The sequence below is a fragment of the Lolium rigidum genome, chromosome 4 (assembly GCF_022539505.1).
Source record: "Lolium rigidum isolate FL_2022 chromosome 4, APGP_CSIRO_Lrig_0.1, whole genome shotgun sequence".
Lineage (NCBI taxonomy): Eukaryota > Viridiplantae > Streptophyta > Magnoliopsida > Poales > Poaceae > Lolium > Lolium rigidum.
Window position 1 is genome coordinate 133,984,897 of NC_061511.1, and position 23,250 is coordinate 134,008,146.

At 40.2% G+C, this 23,250-nt stretch overlaps 1 protein-coding gene across 1 annotated transcript; it reads right to left on the minus strand.

The window, feature by feature from the left end:
- Positions 1–187: 187 nt before the first annotated feature.
- LOC124705694 (myosin-8-like) lies at positions 188–16,418 on the minus strand. The gene is made up of 33 exons (XM_047237396.1): positions 16,293–16,418; positions 15,184–15,312; positions 14,643–14,786; positions 13,989–14,134; positions 13,746–13,902; positions 13,494–13,552; positions 13,213–13,372; positions 12,535–12,684; positions 12,316–12,452; positions 12,090–12,236; positions 11,899–12,000; positions 10,268–10,325; positions 10,068–10,169; positions 9,571–9,608; positions 9,361–9,487; positions 8,366–8,533; positions 8,152–8,283; positions 7,121–7,230; positions 6,976–7,036; positions 5,910–6,087; positions 5,610–5,815; positions 4,890–5,009; positions 4,287–4,385; positions 3,523–3,732; positions 2,662–2,801; positions 2,480–2,588; positions 2,279–2,317; positions 2,118–2,198; positions 1,849–2,019; positions 1,573–1,722; positions 726–899; positions 340–489; positions 188–262 (listed from the first exon to the last, which is right to left on the minus strand). Exons 1-33 carry the CDS (start codon positions 16,293–16,295, stop codon positions 188–190), a joined length of 4,032 nt encoding a protein of 1,343 aa, XP_047093352.1. The 5' UTR covers positions 16,296–16,418.
- Between the last annotated feature and the right edge of the window lie 6,832 nt (positions 16,419–23,250).

Genomic DNA, 23,250 nt, shown 5'->3' on the forward strand with positions numbered 1-23,250 from the left:
TGATTACCTCTGGCTTCACTTCCCCGCACCACATCTCTAGTTGTGCCAACCCTTGTTTTACATATTCTCCGTTGCTAAAAGAGCAGCACTCATGACGCACAAGAAGGCTGGAGAGCAGTGCATAACAGAACAACCAATTTAGCTTTAAAAAGAAAATGGCAAAGCTAATGCTAGAATCAGCACACAATTACCTATTGAAAAGTTGAGCGTTGATAAATGAGAAAATCTGCGTAAATATCTTCCGAATAAAAATAGCAGGGACCTAAAATTTAAACAGATGTTAAGACCAAAATCCACTAGTTGCAAGGAAAGTATGCATAGTAAGTAGTAAGCACTTACACAATTGTCTCGCAAGATATTCAAGAGTTCAGTCAAATTGTCAACTATTGCCTGCCAATAGCTACCTTGATTTGAAAATGAACGCCCCCTCAAACTTGACGCCCCAAATGAACGCGCTCTTACCATACTGGCTTTCATAATTCTTGGGACCTGCGGTTCCAACATAATCCAAAAATTAACCCTAAAAGGCAAACAGCAAAACAAGCACTTACAGGCGAAGGGATCAAAACAGTTAAACTTTAAATGCAATAAAGGACAGCCAAGTCAGCAAATAATAAAGACTTAGTAAACAAACATGTGCATCATGAATGCCCTATACCAATCTTCTCACTGGTGGTTTGATTCGTATATGAGATTAACCGACCAAATATCACATGACAACATACCTGAATAGCATGCAAGAGCAATGAGGATAGTTCTTTCTTCACATTGTCACGGATCATCGCATATAAGCCTTCCACAAATGCTGTAAGTTGCTGTTTGAAAAGAAATGCAGGATACTTGGCCTCAATTTGACGCACGAGATCCATATCAACAGTGATGGTCGAAGAACGGAAGACCTGACCACATAACACCAACAGAACAGAACTGTGATCAAATACTGACCAATGATCTGATCACGGGAAGTAGAAGCAGTCCAGGCACAACATGTCTAACTCATCTATACTGAAAACAACATATATATAATTATTAATTGGCAAGTGTATTACTATGCCCAAAACCGTCGCAAAGATAATTCTACAGTAATATCTTTAACAGCGAACCAATGACAATATCCATTTGGTAAACTTAGATACTTTGTCCATACAAAAATCAAGCTATTTTTTATATGACAGAGATTCAGAGGTCAAATTTGAAAAAAAATTGACTACATGTATCTAAAACATTGCTCACTGAAGCACAGATGCAGTCTAACTATTTGTTGCCAAGATCACACACAGGACCTTTCACCACAATTTAACTGTACCCTGCTCTCAATAATTGTCTTCAATAATAATGTTGACGAAATCACCAAACATAATATTGTGAAGGTGGTCTCAACAAATGTACTAATATTATTTTACCCGGAGACCATTCAGGTACATAAGTGATCAGAACCGTCTCTGAAAAGTAATGTCTTAAAAGTGAAAAGAATTAGTATTGATCATTTAGAACACAGATTACTTCAAATTACAAGGACTTCTAGTCCCAGATGATAGATCTGCAGCTCCTAGAGTAAGCAATGGAACATACCATCCTCCCAAGGAACGATGACTGAGTCTGTGGTCTTTTCTGTGGAGTCGTTCCGGTTGAGCCAACAGCTCTGAGACTCTTTTGTAGTATGATCAATAAAGTTGATGAGTTTGATAGCCAGTATGCAAGATCTTCATTGCTATCATGATACTGAAATACACACGATGCCATTCCTTTTAAGAATATATTGATTAAACTGACATAGATGCACGAGCAACAAAATTCATGTAAAATAAGTCAATGTAGAAAAATAGGATGAATGGCAGCAGAGAATACCTGCATTGCAGAACCAAATATTTGAATAAGCCTATCAAAAACAGATGTTTTTTCTGTTTCAAATATCTTCCAATGGACAAGACATTTGTATATGGTTATTGCAGCAATTGGCTTTCCTTCGCTAAAGCCAATATTATCAGTAACACAGCTTATAAGTGCATCAACACTCTCCTGCGGAAATAATAAGGGCAAAACCAACCATCATAAGGAACATTTTTTATAAACTTTGCTAAATTGTTTAAACATTCAAATATATAAATTCAATGTACATGCTGCCTCTCAGAAAAGGATGCCCTAGGCTGTGCGAAGCTCCCATAATCCTTGGGTGCTCGAGGAGTGCCATGAGGTGTCTGGGTAGAAATGACCACTTTAGATTCAAACATAAAAACAAACAGTTAAGTGATTTAACATATTGCATAATGCTTCTGACCATCTGTTCCTCGATGCGTGGGCTGCCATTAGCCAAATTCTGCAAAGATGAAGGGCCCAAGAAGTTTGTAAGTAACAAAAAGGTGAAACACCTACAGATGAAGAAAAAAAATGGAGACCTAGGTTTGTGTTCAAAACTTGCATGCAAACAATAACAACTGCTAGGGTGGACAGAGGCACGGGACATATAGAGACCACGTACAGATTTGGGAGATGTGCTCTCGGATATTGTTCTCATAGGTGAGTGCAACAGCCCCTGCTGCCGGAGAAGTTGATTTTCAGCTTCCATATTTGTAAGCTTTTCTTGAAAACTGCCAATCATAAAAATATGTAAGGTAATTAGCAAATGAACACACTTACAAAAATTATCAACATCAAGGTAACCTTAGCATTGAGTTGGTCAGTCCATTTATCTTTGACTCTGCATCTGTGGCTTTCTTCAGCAACTCTTCTCTGGCTTTCTTCATTTCTTCGAACTTCTGTTCTGTCTCATCAATTTTTATCTCGAGAGAAACCACCAGTGTCTATAAATATTTGAGGAAATTGCTCAGTCCATAGATATGAATAGGATAAATGAACTGATAATGCCACTAGGTTAACTAAAAGGTACAAGAAAGTTGAAAAGACATTTGATCAGCATGACTCGCTTGTTGAGTTAGCTTTTCTTCAGGTAGATGGTGCAGGAAAAGGATGAGTATTTCATCATGGCCCTTTTCTTATCATTGATGAAATTACAACAGTTTGGCAGGCGTTGAGTTAGTCAAAATAAAATATAGGCATGAAGCCATGCTGTGGCAGAAAAGATACCTGGAGAAGAAATGCTCATTCACATAAAGCACCAAGCAGATTGGCTAGATTGGCTATTTTTTGAATGAATCCAAGTTTACCACTTTTAAAGGATCAAAAATAAATTAGACAGTGCATTTATTCTCAGTTTTTCGTTTCACTACTGAAGCGACCAAGTTAATTTACATCATTGACATTGAAGCCTAATACAATGTGATTTATCCCAAAAACGATAAAAGTGTTAGCTCCAACAGTATAGTTTTGCCTAATTGCCCATGTCGTTAGGACCTAGCAAGTGAAACTATTACCATTCTGGGATGATGTTTCTACGCTGGTCAAGGTAGCAGCACCATTATCAGCTAGAAGGTTTTGCAATTTACCAACTCCATAAGAGTGGACAGACTGACTAACGCGATGAATCTATTGCAGTGCAGACAAAAATGATTCTATCATGTTCACCTTAAGCTTGGCATTTTCAGCAGTAAGCTCATCAACAAGAGTTGTATCGACATGGATCTCTGGTACAGAGACAGCTTTGTCCAATGCTGCTTTTGCATTTTCCTGTTCCCTTCTTAGTAAATCGTTTGTCTCCTTGGACTGGAATTGCAGTTCCTGCAACTGTTGTTGCAACTTCTTATTTTCCTGTGACTTGGCTTCTTCCATGTCAGTCTGCAGACCAGAAAAATGCATAAGGCACTTGCATAAAGATTTTAAAGGGAAAATAAGTTATGCCAACAGTAATGTCCTATTTGCATAGTTACAAGTTAATCTATTTCCAGTGTTTATTAGGTTTACAGGACAAAGTGTGAATTTTAGTTTTCCGCTATATTGTAGTACTATAATTTCTATCATAGACTAGTCGATAGACATAGTATGACTATGAGCTCGGAAGTAAGATCAAATCTAACAGTCACCATGATTGCCACATCAGGTGCAAACAGTGACCACAGTCAGTACACAGAATAACTGCAGCTGACTCCAGAATGGGCAGGAAAGGAATTACATTCCTCTAGCAATTCACAGAACAGAAAAATGAGAATGATCGGAATGCAAAAAACACTCATTTAAATGCATTCCTTTGTTTCCTGTGGAGATGAAACGTTGATATAACTTATTAGAAAGAATGCAGATCTAGTATGTAAAATAATAGGGTATGCTACATCACGCATACGCATGTCAACATAAATGGTAAGACTGTAAAGTACAGTAACCCAGTAGTTTACCCTCATGCGTTTTTCCAGTTGCAAACGCCAAGTGAGTTCCTCAACTTGCTTCTCTAGCTTATTCTTGGCAGCCTGCAGAGCACCACTTTCTTTTGCAGCCTACAGTAGTAAAGAAGGCGGGATGTCAATAGACGAAAGTTATTAAGATCTTATCTATATGCTTACTGATGATCCAGACTTCCAGAGTACCAGAAATGTGACAGCTGTGAACCTATGGCCATTAAGTGAGCTTGCAAGTAACAGAGTTTACGAACAATTTTGAAGCTAGCATGGTCATATTTTTTTTCATCTTTAGGAGATTAACAACGATATCAACATTGGTTAATGAAGCCATAGGTTGCAGTGGCACTGTTATGGTTTTCAGACTTTCAAATAGCATTGTTACATTATGAGTTGACCAAGTCTGAATTCCTAAGACCAACACCAATTTGTAATGAGCAGTGACAGCACAGCATGCCGCTAGGCATAAATCAAGGCCAGAGTTAACTTAAAACTGCATTACATGGTTGATAATTGATCTCTTATGGCAGAGTGAATCAAATAATACTGTAACAACAGGGCAAAGAGAGAAAAGATGGTCAGGACATTTTCACCAATTCTTACCATTTTAAGTTTTCTAAGTTCTCTTCTAGCCACCCTTCCTCTCCAAGCACATTGGGTTGTGATTGCTGCCTTCTTTAAACCCATGTACCGTGAGCTTGCTAAATCACTACGGCAGAAACTCTGTGGGCCGAAACCATTGAGATTTTGGTTAAGATAATATAACATCTATGAGGCTAAGAGTGAATGGTAATGAAACGGAAATAGACATGCATAGGCTTGGGTGTGCAACACCCACTTTTTACACACTTGAAGTAGAGATACTGGAAATGGAACAATGTTGTGGTAGTTATGACAAATGGCATCACGATTTTCTTAACATAAATTTAAAAAAAAAACAATGATTCATGCATTTTACTAGCTAACAGTTATTTCATCTGACTACATTGAATTCTTACATCAATAAGATGTGGTTGCATCATAATATGTGTAAAATATTTTCATTTTTCCAAACTTATAGTTTATACAACATGGCATTTAACATATACTAACGAAATATGCAAGTTTTGTTGGGAGTACAAGTGCCACAGATAAAACTTTAGGTAATACTAGAACCAACACCATAGTATTTTTGCTGTATTAGCATTATCATCCGAAAACATTTACTAGCAAAAGGAGTATCACATGAGTTTGAACAGCAAAGTTGAAATTTTGACCATTCTATTCTGCAAATCTTGTTACCCCGCATTTTATGGAAACAAAAAATGAGACCTGAAAACGCACCTGAATAATCACTGCCGCTTTTGTTTGCTGACGGGAATGGAGTTCGCTGCGAGCAGCCATACCACGTAGACCTGATTGGACAGTAGTCGATGCAGAACAGAGATCTTTGTAGTGTTTCCTTGCAAAGTGCATACGATAGCAGGTCTGAATTTTCAATGAAGCAGCTTTCCTACGGAGATCTTCATAATAATGTCTCGCAATTTGTCCTTCAGTTATCACAGCTCAGAAGTCATTATCTCCACATAAAAATCAGAGACTGAAATATGATACTTTTTCGAATACAAAACAGGGAAAATGTACCTCTGCACATTGCCTGAAGCTGAACAGAAGACATTCGCAGCTGAATAAAGTTTCTGCGAGCCAGAAACGACCGAACTTTTCTCTGGATTTTACTAGCAGAACAGCTCAAGACCTCAGTCCTCCGAGCATCTAGTTCAGCCATCTGACCAGCACGCAGAAACACTTTTGTTTTCCCTATCTGTATATTGGACATCAGACCGCAGGAGAAACCAAAAGGAATGAAAACCAATATCAGCGTTAGAACTATAGAAGAAATAACTTGTGCAGATAGCTAGGGATGGAGATACCGCATTAAACTTACTATTCCTCCAAATAAAATATATCTTTTGGGTCTATTGACAAAATATGGATGAGACTGTTCAGTGATTCAGGTTTTTTGGAAAACATTGGTAATATTTTTCTCATAGTACCACACCAGATAAGGTCCTGCGTCCATGTTGGCTTTGGCCAAGTCTGGTTCTCCATCGAAACTAAGAAAGTAAGAGCATCCACAACGGTGGACTATTATGTAGGTGCTTGAATAGTCTAAAAAATTATATGGTTAATTATATAGATAAGAGTCCCGAACAGCAACTCAAAGCGCTAGTTTGGGGCACTAAAAAAGAAAGAGAAAGGTGATTAGTTTGGTTGTGCGGGAAAAGATGACCAAGCGCCCAATGCAACTTTTTGCGTCAACGCTACACCTGATCCAGGGAATCAATTGCTCAACTGCCGATCGGCTGGGAATTCTACCCTGGCATCGGCATATAAGCACCGCACTGTGGGTGCTCTAAGGATAACAGTACTTCAAAAGAGTAACTATGTGATGAAATAATATGACTACAAGATATACCATTATCTATTGTTTTATGCTTTTGGGATATCTCGCATAAGGACAGACCATGCAACTTAAACTGCTCATCAGACTGGCACGTTTACAATAAAGAAAATAGGAAATTAATTACACATCTTGACATTAGAGGAAAACGTTTGAGAAGCCAAAGAAAGACCAATCTTGAAAAGCTGGAACATAACATGGATTGAAGTAAGCACATCACGGCCACTCATTTCAGTACTTAGTAGTTACCTGATAACCTGTGAGATTTACTTTCTCAAGGAGCAGGTTTGTGGAATTAACTTCATCATAACTGCCAATGAATGCTTTGTTTAGACTCCCTCTTTAGACACAAAGAAAAATTTCAAGAACTTGAATCAAAATGCCCTAGTATTACCCTTCGCCGAGAACTTCTGGTAGTAAAACACCAAAGCGGTCAACAAATTCTTCAAATGTCCGCCTTGTTGGGTATCCAAGACAGCTTATTCTTATCGCCTCTAGCACCCCCTGTACAAACAATATATCAGTGTCACTATCTACAAGGCTAGTTCTTAGATGCATAAATCCCAAAGTTTGTTATAGTTGGCACAATAGGGGTAGAGAGCAATTTTGCCATAGTTGGCTCATTTTTGTGAAGCCCAAGCACCCAGAACCCCGCAGGCCCACAGGAAGCACCCTCACAAGTGAGCGTACTATTTCTTCTCATTCCCGATACATCACACCTCGATTCTCATTCCCCACTCAGCGTGGCAGTTAGGTGCACCTTCCTTCAACCTTCCAGCGTCGGTGCCTATGCCTCTTCTCATCCCCATCCTTTCCTCATGTTATCCAGTAGATGTTGTATTTATGTTTGTCAGCTGAACAGCTACACCTTATGTATACTTTCACACCAGATAGAGGACTTACGTACCCGCTACATGGTGACTTACAGAGGAAGAAGTTTTTGGTGATAAAATCAAGTGTAAGGCTGTGACCAACGTATGCTTGTGCGTTTTTGATTTTCCAATGATGAAGTGGTTGAAATGTCTAAAATAAAGAAATAAAAGAAACAGTTGTAGCTCAGTCCAAAGCACCCCGTATCCTGAAGTGAGCACACTTGGGAGCTAGGACAAGAGACACAAAAGGAACAAGAACTTGTTGGTGTGTTTCAAAAAATATATACTGACTACTCAAACCATTTGTCAGTCTGATTTATCATTTATCCATAATATATTGCATTTTCTATAATGCTTTTCCTAATATCTCAAGTGGATAGATCGGGGTGCCAATGTGGAGTGGAGACATTTCTAGGTCCACCGATGGTAAGGATTCCTTGCACACATAAACAGATATCTCGATTTTCTCTTGTACTAGTCCTAGTGCGTACTTTGCCTTACAAAGAATCCAAGTATGTACTTCCAGCAAAATAAGAATGGTACAATTTCTTACCCCACACCGAAGTTGCTGGAGAACATTACTGTTCTCAAAAATTGCTGGCTTGAGAACATTATTAGGCTTTATGCAGCGCATGTAATGTGGTTCTGTTGCGCTGAGAGTTTCCAATAGACCTTGTAATTGTTGCTGTTATATTACAGGGAAAAAAGATATAAATTGTTAACAAAGCTAGAACAGGCTGAAAAGCAAAGCAACAAGTTTCTTTTACCTTGAAGCTCGAACCTATCGAAGTGAACTTTGTGGATTTAGTTGATTCTTCAGAAGGGGGAAAAAGACTTGAGACAAATGGACATCTAGAAGCATGTAACAAATCCTGATGCTCGTTTACAGCAGCATCTATGTTTTTATCTAAGAATAGATCCGTCTGATATGTAACCTACAAAAGAAGAAAGTTTTTATTACATAACTGTGTCAGTCTCAGTCGAGTCAGTTGTAGAGAGCCAGATGTGGTGGCACTAGCTTGCTCAACTGATTAATCCTTCCTGTGTAGATGTACAGATTGTATACTGTAGGACTGTTTCGGAAAGTTCATTTTTTAACAGTATTGATTATATTCAAGTTGAGGTCCAAGCAAAAATAGGGGTGGCATATTACTGGAAGAAGTGGTCAACACACATGGTGTTGATTTTTCTGTATACGCTTAGCATGCCATTCACCATGCTTTATAATCCAATAGTGGTAGTTTAATATATAGTTTAATGAGAACCAAGCGCTAGCTTGGTGGCTTGAGCTCACGTGGTAAGCTCGCCCACCCGGGTTCGAGTCGCAGGTGCGGCCGAATTAAACTGAGTGCTATCTAGAGCGTATAAATCCGCTGCTGGAGAGGTCTCATCTTCTACCTAACAACGGACAGCCAAGGGAGGGATCTGTCCCTCTTTGGTCAACGCTTTTATATATAATTTAATGAACTGTACCTCCTAGGAGGCTTGAACCAAACTCTATATTTTCAATGGAAAAAACACTAAAATTTCTTTAGCAGCCATTAAGCTTTTTGAGTTCAATTTGGTACATCACATTTAATCAATATTTCAAATACATAATCCCATTGTAGAACAAAGGTATGTTTATTTTGTTGTTGTTTCTCATCTATTCAGAGCTTCAATGATTTAGAGCTGCATTTCATTCAGCAAAGCATAAAGCCAACATGTGTTTTACACAAAATTATTTATTCAGTCAGACAGACTTAAGAAGTATGTCACTTACATTTCCCGCATAGTGATGAATAGTGAAATCAGATCGTGAAAATTTTGGCCTACTGAAGTGCGGATTGTCCTTATATTTTTGATAGAGCTTTTCAGCGAATATTTCATGGGTTGAGTTTCGCAACATGCTGAAGTATAAGATAAGGTATGTTAGTAAGGATCAGAATAATAATCAAACACAAAAAGAACCAACGCTATTGCTTGTACATACCAAGTCTCATCCAGTAGAGAAATTATCCCCCCTGGTTTCTGCATCGCACAAAATCAGAAATCAGATATGAGATTCCATAGCATGGCTCAACCTCATTGGAATTGATCAGTGGATTCAATTTAGTAACAAGATATGCATGGAACTCAAACGTCCAGCCTGTTCGCTAATTCTGACTAAAGGATAATTTCCCAACCGGTTCTGTGTTTTACCTTGAGTCTATAAAAGCAAAAAAAAAGGTAATAATTACTTGAACGAAAATGTTGAGGACTTCAGGTTAGTGTGTGCCTAGAACAGACTGTATCGATATAGAAAAGAGCTGTCTGGGTAATAAGGGGTATTGCAGCAAACGCCAAATGTTGTAGCAATTGGACATTTGATTGCTATTGGGCCAAAGGCCAGGATATAAACATGTACAAGAATATAAAAAAAAAGAAGCAAGTAACACCATATACAAGAGAAACTGCACAGCTACATCTAATATATAGTTAACAGTTCACCTTCTCAATGAGATCAAGAATCTCTTGGTTGTCCACAAATTGGATGTAACTCCAATCAATTTCTTCCTTTGTATATTCTTCTTGCTCCATCTTAAAAACATGCTGCTCATGGAAATTTGTAGAATTAGTGTAAACCTTAATTGACCATAATATAACATAAAAAGTAGAACATTGAGTCAGTTAGAAGTCAATCCTCTAACCTGATTAAAGTGTTGCTGGAGCTTCTCATTGGTTAAGTTGATACAGAACTGCTCAAAACTGCAGCATAGCAAAATATCAACACACGAAAGCTATCACATCACCCGTATCATAAGAAGATAGTGTTCCGATTTTATTTATAAAAGCATCGAGCTGAAAATATTAGAATCCACTGTTCAGTTCTACACTATTGTAGTGATTGTTTCATGCCTAAAAAAACATATTTACATCCATGTTCACGTGCTTTTAAAAGTTTCGCCTGAGACACATGCACTAAGCAGTAAGCTTACACTATCTGTATTCCCTCTGTCACTAAATGCAAGTCATCTTTTACATTTTGCAGACATCAAATGAGAGCTCTCTCTCTCTCTCTTTCCCAACAAACGCCATCAATAAATCTAACCAACTGAAGGTAAATAATTTAGTTTCCTAATACTAACAAGCCAGTGCATAATCGCAAAGTTACACTCAATCCTTCGTAGCAGCAGTATGTGTTGTTTGTGCAATCGAGCAGTTGACTGTATAGGAGCTAGCAACTGCATGCAATTATGTTATTGCTACAATTATGATGAGATCTTTGTAGAAATACAAACACCATCTTCGTAAATGTGAAAAATGAATGCATATGATTTCCAACCTAATTTCATGCACACAATGTCCCTATTAATGTCAGATTGTCAGCTACAGGGTGCTTGCTCCATCAAGCTTTTCTTCTTGGGGGTAATTTTTAGGAGTAAAAATCTTCCCAAGAATCTTAATTATATTTCTTCTCAACAATGCCAATTACGTATTTTCAATGTATGGCGTCCGATTCTACATGGTTGGGATATGTAAATGGCTATATCTTATTTGGTGAAATAAGACAAGTTTTTGGGCTGTGCAGAGGTGCGACCTATGCAGGGAAGTTAATGAGATATTCTTACAATCAAATTCCTGCTGGCTGAAAGGAGCTCAACTAGTAAACTTAATACGTTTTATTTTCCGGCAATACTTTAGTTTACATTTTTACAACATATTCATCTTTTCCTACTAGCCCGTCAAAAAGGAAATCGAAGTTCAATTTCAGATAGAAGTACCTAGCCAAAAGGACCAACGAAACAAAGATTTTTACAAAATGTTCCTCGGTGCTATGCTGATATATTTCTAGTCAAAACAGTAGAATGTGTGCCCTGTGTCCTATAAGTACATCAAGGATTTTTTTTCTAGATTACGGCCAAAAGCACGTGTCTTTTTGTATTAGCAGAAAATACCCAAAAAAAAAGGCGTAAGTATGCAACACACAAGGTGGCCACGACCCAACAATACCTAACAAAAACTTCAAAAAAAATCTGGTAACTAACTAAAAGAGAAACAAAACAAAACAACTGCCATAGCCATGGCCAAGGCCCAGAGCTTGGCCATATCAGGTGGACAGGAATTAAAGATCAAGGCTGCATTTGGCACTGTAGTGGGTTGCGATAATCCTGTTTGTCTAACCAGCTTTTGCCTATTTTATGTCGCTAACAAAATTTTATCTATTTTTGTGGCTATTTTTCGACAGAAAATTATTAAAACAAGTTCAGTACAGCACAGTTCAGCAACCGCAAACTGAGCCTAACACAAGACCAAATGCAAAAGCATTCCATGCAAGTACCTGTTTGTTTTGAAACTTTCAAATCCGTAAATGTCCAGCACACCAATCAAAAGCTTTGAATCAGGATCTTGTCCTATTGTAGTATTGATCTTATTCACGATCCTAAAGAACAGAAGACACAACAGTCATCAGTTATTTTTTGTGCAATACCAGTGACACGATAGAGAACATGACACTTACTTTAAACTTACCAATCAAATAAGCGGGAGTAAACGATTCTGGCCAATGCATCTCTACTAAGAGCTGCTGCTCGTAAATCCAAGTTTCTTACAATACTCTCACCACGTGTTACCATAACACGCTTACATAAAGATTCCTCGAGGGACTTTTCGTCACACCTGCAGATTGTTGCCAAATTCATGTCATGTCAAAGATGACCGGAAAATACTGAGGATAGAACCTGGACAGTAGGGTTACATGAAAAGCTCTGCAGCTGTCCTAAGATGGAACTTGGATTTTTCATCTTTGGGTACAGAAGAATCTGCTTCGTTCCCTTCGGAAAATTCCACATTGCCCAAATGAAGAATAGCAGCAACAACTCTGAATATGGCATCCTGAAAGGTATGTAATAGAAATATTAAGCAAAGATGGTCTTCTGATGAAGTAAACTAGTTTCAAACATAACCTTGGGCTTACCTGCTCATCAGAACTAATGCCTACAATATCCATTGCTCGTCTGGTTGCTACATATTCTGAAGAATCATCCATTGCATCAAGATTAATGCAATTGGACTGGTTGAGATAGTGAAATGATGCTGCATCTCCCACTTTATACCTCTCACGGTCCTGAAACACCATTATTGGAGTACAGATAAGAAGTTGAGTTAATGTCGTTCGCAAAAAAAAGATAAGTGGTAACTAGGGGCACAAATTACAATGGCAACCTAATTGAATTGAAACAATAATGCAAATAAGAAGCAATACCAACAGGGTATTACATGTTTTATGCTTGCCCTTCAACACCGCAAGAATGTAATGGTAGCAAAAAATATCCTACAGAGAAATTAATTTAACAATGTGGCATTCTCGACTGACCAAGCGGTCCCAGCAATATAACGAGGTATCTCTCAGTCCACAGATTACATGAACAAATGCTATGTTTATGCCCAGTTTGCAGTTTTCGTTCAGATAGGTTACTCAGAAATGTGCTGTTTTTATTTTGAAGCAGTTTTATCTTAATCTGCGTCATAAACCTTAAACTGATCGATTCAGAACACACCTTTTGATGGAATGTGGAGAGTTAGAAAAGATGGCAATGTGACAAAATATAGCTACAATATCATATTCAGGAATTCAATCATGATTGCATGTTACCTCTAGTGGTGCAGCACATAGCATGTAAAAGCAGTGATAGTTTCTTTCTGGATCAGATATTTGACAGACACGAGATCTTTCCAAAAGGTAAGTCCTTATGGCAGCTCCTGAGATCTTCCCATTCTGATCAAACTGAAGTTCAACAAATTTGCCGAAACGACTGCATTATGAGGTAAAAGAAATATATCAAGCCATATTGCGAGAAGAAAATGTAAACCTCTACTGAATGAGAAAAAAACAAGGTAAAGCAATATAATCATGGTTCTATCGAAATTCATTACCTTGAATTATTATTCCTGACTGTTTTTGCATTTCCAAATGCCTCAAGAACAGGATTGGACTGTGCAATCAAACAGATAAAGTGGAAAACATAAGCCAGTGATTTAACATTATTTTTAATTACTGAGAGAAAGGGCTTGATTACAAAATAATAATAAATAATATCGCATAATCCACATATCCACTATTTCAAGGTTATTCAAGAGATATAGAGCGCCAAAAGTGTTAACGGAAAGTGCTAATGAGGGACTCACCTCCAGCACTTGTTGTTGCACTGACCTTCCACCAGATTCAATTTTGCCACCCATGAAAGCAAGATACTGCATAAGCATTTTAGTGCTTTCTGTCTTACCAGCTCCACTTTCACCACTCACCAATATGGCTTGGCTGATACCATAATTCATCATAAGCCTGCACCATTGGTATTTAATTTAAGATATATAAATACAAATTCAAGCACAAAAAACTCAAAAGATTTTTCTTTGCTGAAAACACACCTATATGCACGGTCAGCCATGGCAAAAGGATGGGGACTCAGCTCACCAAATTCAGCTCCCTTGTAGATTCCCATCATATGATCATTATAAAGATGAGGAAGTCTTTGAAACGGATTTACAGCTATTAATATGTTCCCGGTATAAGTCTGGAAGAAAAAGTTAATCAAGTAAGTTACGACAGAACGTTACCAAATTAACAACTAATACATCAGAGAAACACATAAAACTTAATTAGTGCTGATAAATTCCAAATTCCTGAAAAGTAGAAACTACAAACAATAAAAGGAAAACACAAGTGAAATATTGTAGGCTACGAGACATAAAAATTGACAACTGTACAGAGGACTAAATTAATGAAAAAATCAACTATCAGCATAGAGAACATGTGTGAATTGTGCAAATGTCAATGGAGCTTGCAGCTTTTTCTTAGAACTTTGCTCAATCAGCTTATCTATCAGCCAGTGACTTAGTTTTCTCATACCATCTTGTGTACATTCTTTCTCGTGTCATTTGTTTATGTTGTACATATTGATCTTTTAATAAAATTTTATTGTCTAGGGCCTATCTAAACTTCAACTGTGGATGGATGTGGCTCAAACAATGCATCAATGACATAGCATAAGAAGAGCTAATATGCTGCAGTACTCAACTCACATATATTTCATTCATTCCATATCTTGACTTCAAGTTTCTGAGAACTCCTGGTTCGTGTAGATAAGCTAGCCTTGTCATATCCTCAACCCCACAGCGTGCCACTTCTACGTCCCTTGGATATACACTTGACGCATTGGCAGTAACCTGTAATAAGATAATAAACTTGAAATTAAACATAAATTTTTTAATTTAAGTTACTTGCTCTATTCACTAATGCAAGACCTTTCATATATTTTAAAGCAGACTAGATACAAACTAAAATGAGTGAACCTACACACTAAAACGCGTCTAGGCACATGCATTTACGAAAAAAGCTAAGAGGTCTTACATTAGTGAACGGATGGAACATAATTTTTTTCACTACAATAGCTTACAATCTATACCTACAGGCATATGATTCTGGCACTAAAAAATTCACAGTTGGAAGCTAAATAATGATTAACTGAGATTTATAAAATATCTCATAAGAAAAAATGGCGTAGTAGCCCTATTGGCATGAGTAGAAATAATCCAATATATGACCTAGGAAAATTTTATTTACCTTCTTTCCGGAACTGCAGTTTATAATTAATTGGTCTCCATGGACCTCCTCCACCAGGCCATCGATCCAAGCCACATCAGCATCCTCGACCCAAACATGAGAACCCACTGTAAACCGGCCAGTGGATGCCTGCAATTAAATATTCATAACACATGAAGATGTGGTATTATTAACTGATTGAGACAAAAAGAAGTGGAAAAAAACAATAAATATGTCAAAATCTCATTTAGTAATCACAACCCCTGAAGCTGGATCACTTATAAACCAATAGTTGAGCAATTCTGGAATATCAAGTTTTACAGTTCCATTGTGTTAGTTTTACAACTAACTTCCCCACGTAGAGTTCTAAAGAGAATATTTCTGCTAAATGCAAGTGCACAGGTAGCAGTAACGCTTAACTAGTCAGCTGTCCAAAAGTGGAGCAGAAACTAGCTATTGGGACTCATCGGTTGTTGAGGTTGACGAAAAACCGGTTCTCTTTTTGGCACTCATGGTTTAAGTTGGAGTAGTTGGGAGGCCAATTGAGATGCATGTATGGGCATCACTGAGCTAAAAATGCTTGAAAATGTTGGAGATGTTCGAGCTGACACAGGCTGTGATACGTCAAATCTTCGATACCGTGAGGAGATGAAGACGCATCCCAATCGTTAAATAGGTGTTTGCAGAGTTTGCACCACCAACAGGGGCAAAGCTTAGCCGTCATTACTCAGTAACTCGTCTGATCGAACCAAAGTAAGAATAGACAAGAGCATCACTGCAATTTCGTATTGGATTCAAGCATTTTTAGGTTCTACACCGAACCCAGTAGCTCCGTTCGCGGGATATTGCAGCCTACGCCCGAGAAAATCCATACCGGACCAAAGAGCTACTGTCATGGTCAGAGTCAGACAACCGTAGACTGACCAACGTATGCATATACTAGTAAAATGTGCTAGTATTAGCTCCTTCTCCCTCTTAAAACATACTAGAAGCGTGGTTAGAGGATTGTTCTGAGTCTGAGTCCATTGTCGAAGCATGACCCCGTATCCTGATCGAGTGATCCAGATCGGGGCTCGAATTGGCTCCCCTGATTCGCTGATCGCCGCTCGCACAGAACAGAAGGGACGTACCATGGGTGCCGTGGAAGTCTTGGTCAGTATCTCCGGTCGATCATGCGGGTCGTCGTCGTCACCGCCGCCGCTGGATCACCGTCCTGCCGCCAATGACGTCGTCGTTGACGGCGGGCGGGGCGGCGGGAGATGTGCAGGCGGGCGGTGGGGTTGGGAGGGATCAGCAGCGAGGGAGGCGGCGCGCCGGGGAATGGGGAAGCGGCGCGGGAGGGGGCAGCAGCAGGGGCGCGCGGCTGGACGGAGCACGGTGGGAGGCGGCGAGGCTGGGTGTAGAGAGAAGGAGACGACGCGACGACTGAGCCCGTTACAAGCTAGTTTTTTTTTTCTTCTCTGGTGTACAGTACGGGTAGCGTGTAAGGTACCGACAAGCGAAAATGTAGCCAATCGGAGTGGAGCTTTTCGGCCCATGTATCGACCTCTTCTTCGCTTCGCCTCAGCTCGGGGATGGAGCACGTGCCTGGCGGCGACCGAGCAATATACGGAGTAGCTACGAGCTCAGCGCCGCCGGCCGTCGTGCGTGCACCCCGGCCGGTCTTTCGCACGTGTGATCGTCCGCTTGTTCAGCGATAAGACATGTAACTCGTGTTTGCGGTAAATGATTGAAAACCTCTCGGTTTCAGGAAAACTCGGCCGGGCGCAACTAGTATTGGAATATCCCCTCTCGAACTAGTTTGTATTTTTCGGAAAATTGGAATATCCCCTTTCTTGTTGAACATCCTACTACTACGTACTATGATAAATAAAGTCATACACAGGTAAACCGATATAAGGTGATGAGAAGAATTTTTTTTCTAAAGCATATATTACATACAAAACAAGAAAGAATAAGAATTACCGAACTTGCCACCGAAAGCAATGGAGCATGACCGAGGGATACCGAAGCTCCACGACGACACCTCCAAGAGAATAACAGTGTGTTGTGTCACCGTCGTCAAGACCACGGTCAAGGGTTTTCCCCTAGAGCCCTTGTGCGTTGAAGGAAGCCACAACAATGCCCCGGGGAGGGTTACAATACCCGCACGCATTGTCGTTGTGTGGCACCAAAGTGTACATGCCCCCCGACGGAAGAACCCGCGTCCACACCCCCCCATGTGAGAGGACGATGAGGCATCGCCATCGCTGGTGCCAACATGACTTCGCCCGTTCGCACCCTCTAGCACGGCGAGGAAGGAGGGGGCGAAGGGAAGCAGGCATGTGGTAGCGTGGAATAGGATACCTCCCCATCACCTCGCAAGAGCAACGCGGGAGGGGTCTGGGAGGCGGTTTTTTCCGTAATCTCAAGACATAAAGTGTGTTCTTTATTTTGCTTGCCTCGTTTAAAAAAAAAACACATCGTACGAGTTATAGCACATACGCAACGGCGAAAGGAAAAAAATTGAGATAGGATGAAGTCAAAATAAATGATTGAAAACCAAAAGATCAAGTTACAAAAAAAATTAATGCAATATATGAAAAAAGCTACACCATTTTTATAAAAATCTTCCGTAATATTTATTGATCACGACTTTTAAGTATTCCTCGCTCCATGTAGCACATAACCAAGTCACCAAAGAGAGAGCTGATGTTGTGTTGTGTAACTCTGCATTTATAATCTTTGTTCATGAGAAATCCATTTCAACTATTGTCGTCGCCACCGATAAAGCAACGCCAGCTGAATGAGGCGATAAACCACAAGAACCGTGATTTGATTTTCGAATATCAAGACAATCTCTGAAGTCTTTGATTCTTTATGCATGAATAATGAATAGCTCAAGGTTATCTTGTATATGCTCATGCTCATAATAAGATCACATGATAAATATTTGTAACACGAGCAATTATTTACAAACCTAAAAAATGAGTATCTTGAGTTTGGACAGTAGAAATTCCAAAGCTACTCCAATGATATCTTATTAAAGCAATAGTAAAAGTTGGTGGCAATAGAGTATAGAAACATAGAAGGTGGTGAAAATACAACATAGTTCACCACATGCCTGGAGTTGACTTCGGTCACACCCTATAAGCTGGTGAAAATATCCTCAAGTCCTCCTTAGAGCATCTCCACCGGCGCTCCCAATAGAGCTCCCAATAGCTCTATTGGGATTCTAGTGAAAGAAAGCGCTCACACCGGCGCTCCCCAAAGAGCGCCCGCATATTTTGGAGCCCAATAAAGCGCCGGCACTCCCGAAAGGATCCTTATGTTAAGGGCTTCGATTGGGAGCGCCGGCACCAAATTTGTGCTCAAAATTTGCTAACCGGTCACCGTATGGGGAGCGCCGGTGTGGGAACAGCCTCCCCAAATAGAGGATGCAGTGTCGGCGGCCCCTATACGGCAGTGCCGACGCCCCTGCCGACGACTATTTAGGGGCTGCCGGTGGAGATGCTCTTAAATGCCCTACTGAGTGCATTCCTGAGAGCCGAGTTTTGTCAGATTAAGAATTAGATATTGAAAAAATAAATAGTTGGCTTTCTACTAGACTAGACCTAATCCTTGTTTCTGGTTCAAATTCGGTTTTGCACATGTTTAATAAAACGAGCATAACTTTTTCATACAGAGTTTGTTTTCGACATAGACCGCTGCACCCAATTCATTCAAAATAGCATGTCCATCTGAAATGTTTTGCCAGAGGTTAAAGTAGGGCGGTCGGTCCTACCTTGGCCTACTAGGAGCTCCGCCACTGTACGTACACGTGCATCTATAATTCTCTATTCACTCAAGAATATATTTTCAAAAAGTAGTGATAACAAAAAAAATGCATGCAATTTGAATGTTTATTACCACCTGGAAAGATTTCAAAATTAATATTCATATTTGCATGTTGTACACAAATAACAGGCGGTAGGCGTCAAGAAAGCAAATTGAAAATGTAGAGAAACACACGCGGACATCTTATTGTTTCCATAGGCCACAATTTTTAAAATTATTTTATGCTAACTTGTCAGCTAAATAGATATGAAAGTATATATATCCCAAACAGACATGTAGATTACTACATATGTGATTTTTTAGTGATCTTTCTTTTTAAAAATGAAAATATTTGGCACCAAGAGTACTGGTATCCCATATTGAAAGTGGCTTCTAGCTTTTAGTTATAATTATTTTTCGCTATTAAACGGTGCATTGCAAAGCATGTTGGACTAACATAACTGAATCGCGGAAAAATATATGCTCCCTTCGGCCCTAAATATTTGTCGCGGGTCCAATAAATCTAGACATATTTTAGTTATATTTTGCCTAAATATGTGGTAAGTATTTAGGGTTGGAGGGAGTAGTTTGTTAGCATTTGTAGGTAGATTTTTTATAATATTTACATGTTGCATTGCCTTGAATTATTGTTGATGTAAGGATAACTATTATAAACACGTAGACATGTAGTTATGCTTCTTCTTCTTTAAAAAAGGCGATGAATATGAGACCAATTATATTTTAGAAGAAAAACAACATTTTAAGTGTACTTTTTTTTTGAAAGAATATTCTAAAATATACTAATGGCAACACTCGGAGGGACAAGGTGCTGACGCGGGAGACCTGGTTCGCCACAATGCTGCTGACCGCGATGGGCCTCGACCGCGGCAGCGCACCTTCTAACCAGATGACGATCGGCAGTCGCGACAGCCAGGAAGATAGCCACTGCTTGCTCTCACGGACACCGACCGTTTTTCTTTAGCCGGTGCAGTTAAAAAAAAATAGTTCCATGCCTCTTACGTCAAGATCCCCTGACCAAATTTTCACGTGGGTTTTTGGGCAACTGCAACTATTTTCGTGCAGACGATCTAGCCAGGCAAGAGGAACGAAGGATATCGATTTTCCAGCCGGGAGGTCTGAACAAAATGTGGAAAAACATTTGGCAAACATTGGCCAGCAACCGCAAGCTGATTCATCAATCTAAAGGTATAATTGATGCCTCCCATAGGGGGCTTCACAGCGATCAGAGCACGTGAGCCCTCGGATCATTTCATCAGCGCATCTCATCCGTTCGTTCTTGCTTCTCCTCCCACTAGATAAAGCCATGCAATGGCCGTGTGCTACCCGCCTTCGTTTGCATGTGGGCCCCACCTTTGCGGGTCCCGCACGTCAGCCACCGTGGCTAGGATCTCTGCCAGTACGTATTGGCATCGGGCATTGCATCTCCACCCGCAGGGGTATTTCCAGTATTTCAGCGCTGCCCGGTATAAAAGCGAACCCGCAGGGCGAAAAAAACCCTAGCCCCTAGCCCCTGCCCCTGCCCCCGCCCCCGCCTCGCGCCCCCACCCCCCGCCCCCGCCCGGTTCTCGTCGCCGGTCGCCGCCTCGCGCCACCTCCAGCCCTGATCCCTCGCTCCCCAGGTCGCCGCCTCGAGCCGCCGAACATCACGAGCGCCGGCCGCCGCCTCGACCCACAGCCAGCCCCTCCCTTGCTCGTTCGTGCCGCCGACTGACCGTCGATCTCCCCCCCCCCCCCGCGCGCCGTCCAAGAGAGGAGGAGGAGGAGGAGCGTCCCGGCTTGCTCCCAATTCCTTCCGTGGAAACAGCGCCGTCCAGTGGAGGCACGAGCACGAACGAGCGGCGCCGGCACGGTCGCCGGCGGAGGCTCAGCACGGTCGCCGCCCACCCTTCTACCTCTCCCTCGCCCCGCTTCCAACCCCGAGCCTCCGAGCCACTCCGCCTCCCTGGATGACCACCAGCCAGCAGGGGCTGGATGCACACCGCCGACATAAGCAGGAGGGGCTGCTGGAGTTCCGTCCGTTCTGCTCAAGCCTACCATAGACGGGACAATTTCAGGCCATCACCGTCCGGGCTGCTCGCCGGGAAGACCATGTCATCGCCATCAGCAGGTGAGCCGCTTCAGATCCTTGTGCAGCAGTCATCTTCCCGGCCCTGTGCGTGTGTGCCGTACAGCTCCGCATCATATTCTATGTTAGTTAGTTAGGATTTCATGTATTCCCCTTTAATCATTATTTACTTGAGTATTAGTTTATTCAGCCGAGCATCGCTTCCAAGCCACATGGTGTTGTGTCATGGGTGCTTAAAGGGAACAAATCTTGATATTGCATCCTTTAACCCACCAATCATATGAGTTGTTGCTTGACTATCCATACAAATTGGTCACTTGGTGGCCGTACCATATGATTAGCTCTAGCATTTCTTTAATTGTCACAATCTTCCATCAACCAGAGTTATATATAGATGGTTTGCTGAGTACATTAAGATGGATTAAAAATCCTCGGCTGGAAAATCAGACGTGACACGATGCTTGAATTATCACATTGATGCATATGGCCTCTTCTCTGTATATGAAATGGTATACTACACGGTGATGGAAGGATTGATGCTTAAAATCCCCCGCCTTCTAATTATAGCTTTCTTTCCGATGTTGGACTTGAGAGGTAGAGCATCGTGGTCACCAACTATTGGGGATGTTTCTATGTGGGTCTCTTGGCAGAGTTGGAGAACCAAGGTAAAGTAATTCTACCCGATTCCTCCCTTATTTCACCATAAATTGTGTTAAGCTTATCTATGCCATTGCCATCATGGTTTGCTCGTATTTTGGTGTATGTGGTACAATATTGCCTTCAGTTATATAACAAATGGTTCTAGCATTACTGATTTTTGTTTGAGTACGACTGATATTCTTTCTGACAAGGATTGGTGTTCTGATCCAAAGTGTGTTGTTAGCGATGCTTTCAGAATTTGGTGGTCATATATTTATTACCTCAGCAGTTGTAGGCTCTTCAGCAGAATTTCAGGTGTATTGTTGCTGGATATTTTTTTGTCGGCGTCTTTGAGGATGTATATACAAATACTAATATGTATAAAGTCATGAAAAATCATTAGTGTATTTTTTTGTATCTGCATTTTGCATTTTACTCTATTTCGGTGTTGTTTATTCGTTTTGTTGATGTGTAGTAGTATCTATGGAAGAAATCATGTAGTGACTCTGGCAGATAGGTTGAGGATATAGAGGAAGAAAAGAAACTTTGAACCATGGCTAAATTATCTCCCCTTTCTAGGGCCATTGTGAAGAATTTAGGCTACATCATATGTTATGGAAATTATTAGGTGTACAGCTCTACTCTCTACTCATATGCATTGTAGTTGTACATGTTAGGACTGTTTTCTGCATATAAGCACCCATAGGCAGCTATTGGTTCTATTTTCTTGAGCCTTTATTTGCATTGGATCCAAACCGTGTAGGAAATCGTGTTAATTTTTTGCTTATCAATACTATTGTGGTGCGCTCACTGTATCTTGCATACAATCCCATTGCTCGAGTATTTTTGGTTGAACTGGCCTTTTTTAGCACTTCCCGACATAATGAAAACCTGCGGATACTATACTTATCAAAGGTGGAGATGGAAAGGAAGTCTGAGAACTAAATATGCATTATCATAGTTATCTATTAACTGTTATTTTTGCAAATGCCTTGCAGGGATAACAAGATGTGTGCATTCCGGAAATTTTGGATTTGAACGCTTCACTGTAAGGTAAGATATATTCTCTTCAATGTTGAGCTTGACCCGTAAATTATTGGTTCATAAGATATCTAATGATTCAAGATTGTTTATGTTTTAACTCTGCACTGAGAGATATATGTTTTTTTGGCAGATGATGAGATATGTGATTTAATTTCGCTTGGCGAGGAGAAGAGAAGAGAAGAAAAATAGGCAGATCTATGAGAAAATTCTGAAATACATGTATTTGGTGAGCCTCAGATAGTTGGAACTTCGGATGCAATTCAGAACATCCTACTTTAAGAAAAAGTCAGATTAAAAGTATAAAATTATAGCTCTTGACAAATGATTAACCTACACTCACCAGCGTGTTAGTGTGTTTTATTTTCAGAAACGAGTCAGTCCCATAATTTTTACAAGGTGTATGTATCTGTTTCATACTAGGCAAGATGCATAATACAAATTTAACAATTTCAAGGGTGGCATAGTCGCACAAATATTGTTGCAGGTCTAGCAGTAATCTAAAAACGTACCATTTTCGTTTACAT

Bases quoted from the DNA above. Each gene is read 5' to 3' on its own strand.
- LOC124705694 (XM_047237396.1), bottom strand. The intron at 2,802-3,522 runs GTGAACATGATA...AAATATTTATAG, and splicing joins CTGAAAATGCCAAGCTTAAG to ACACTGGTGGTTTCTCTCGA. The intron at 2,318-2,479 runs GTACGTGGTCTC...TCATCTTTGCAG, and splicing joins AGAGCACATCTCCCAAATCT to AATTTGGCTAATGGCAGCCC.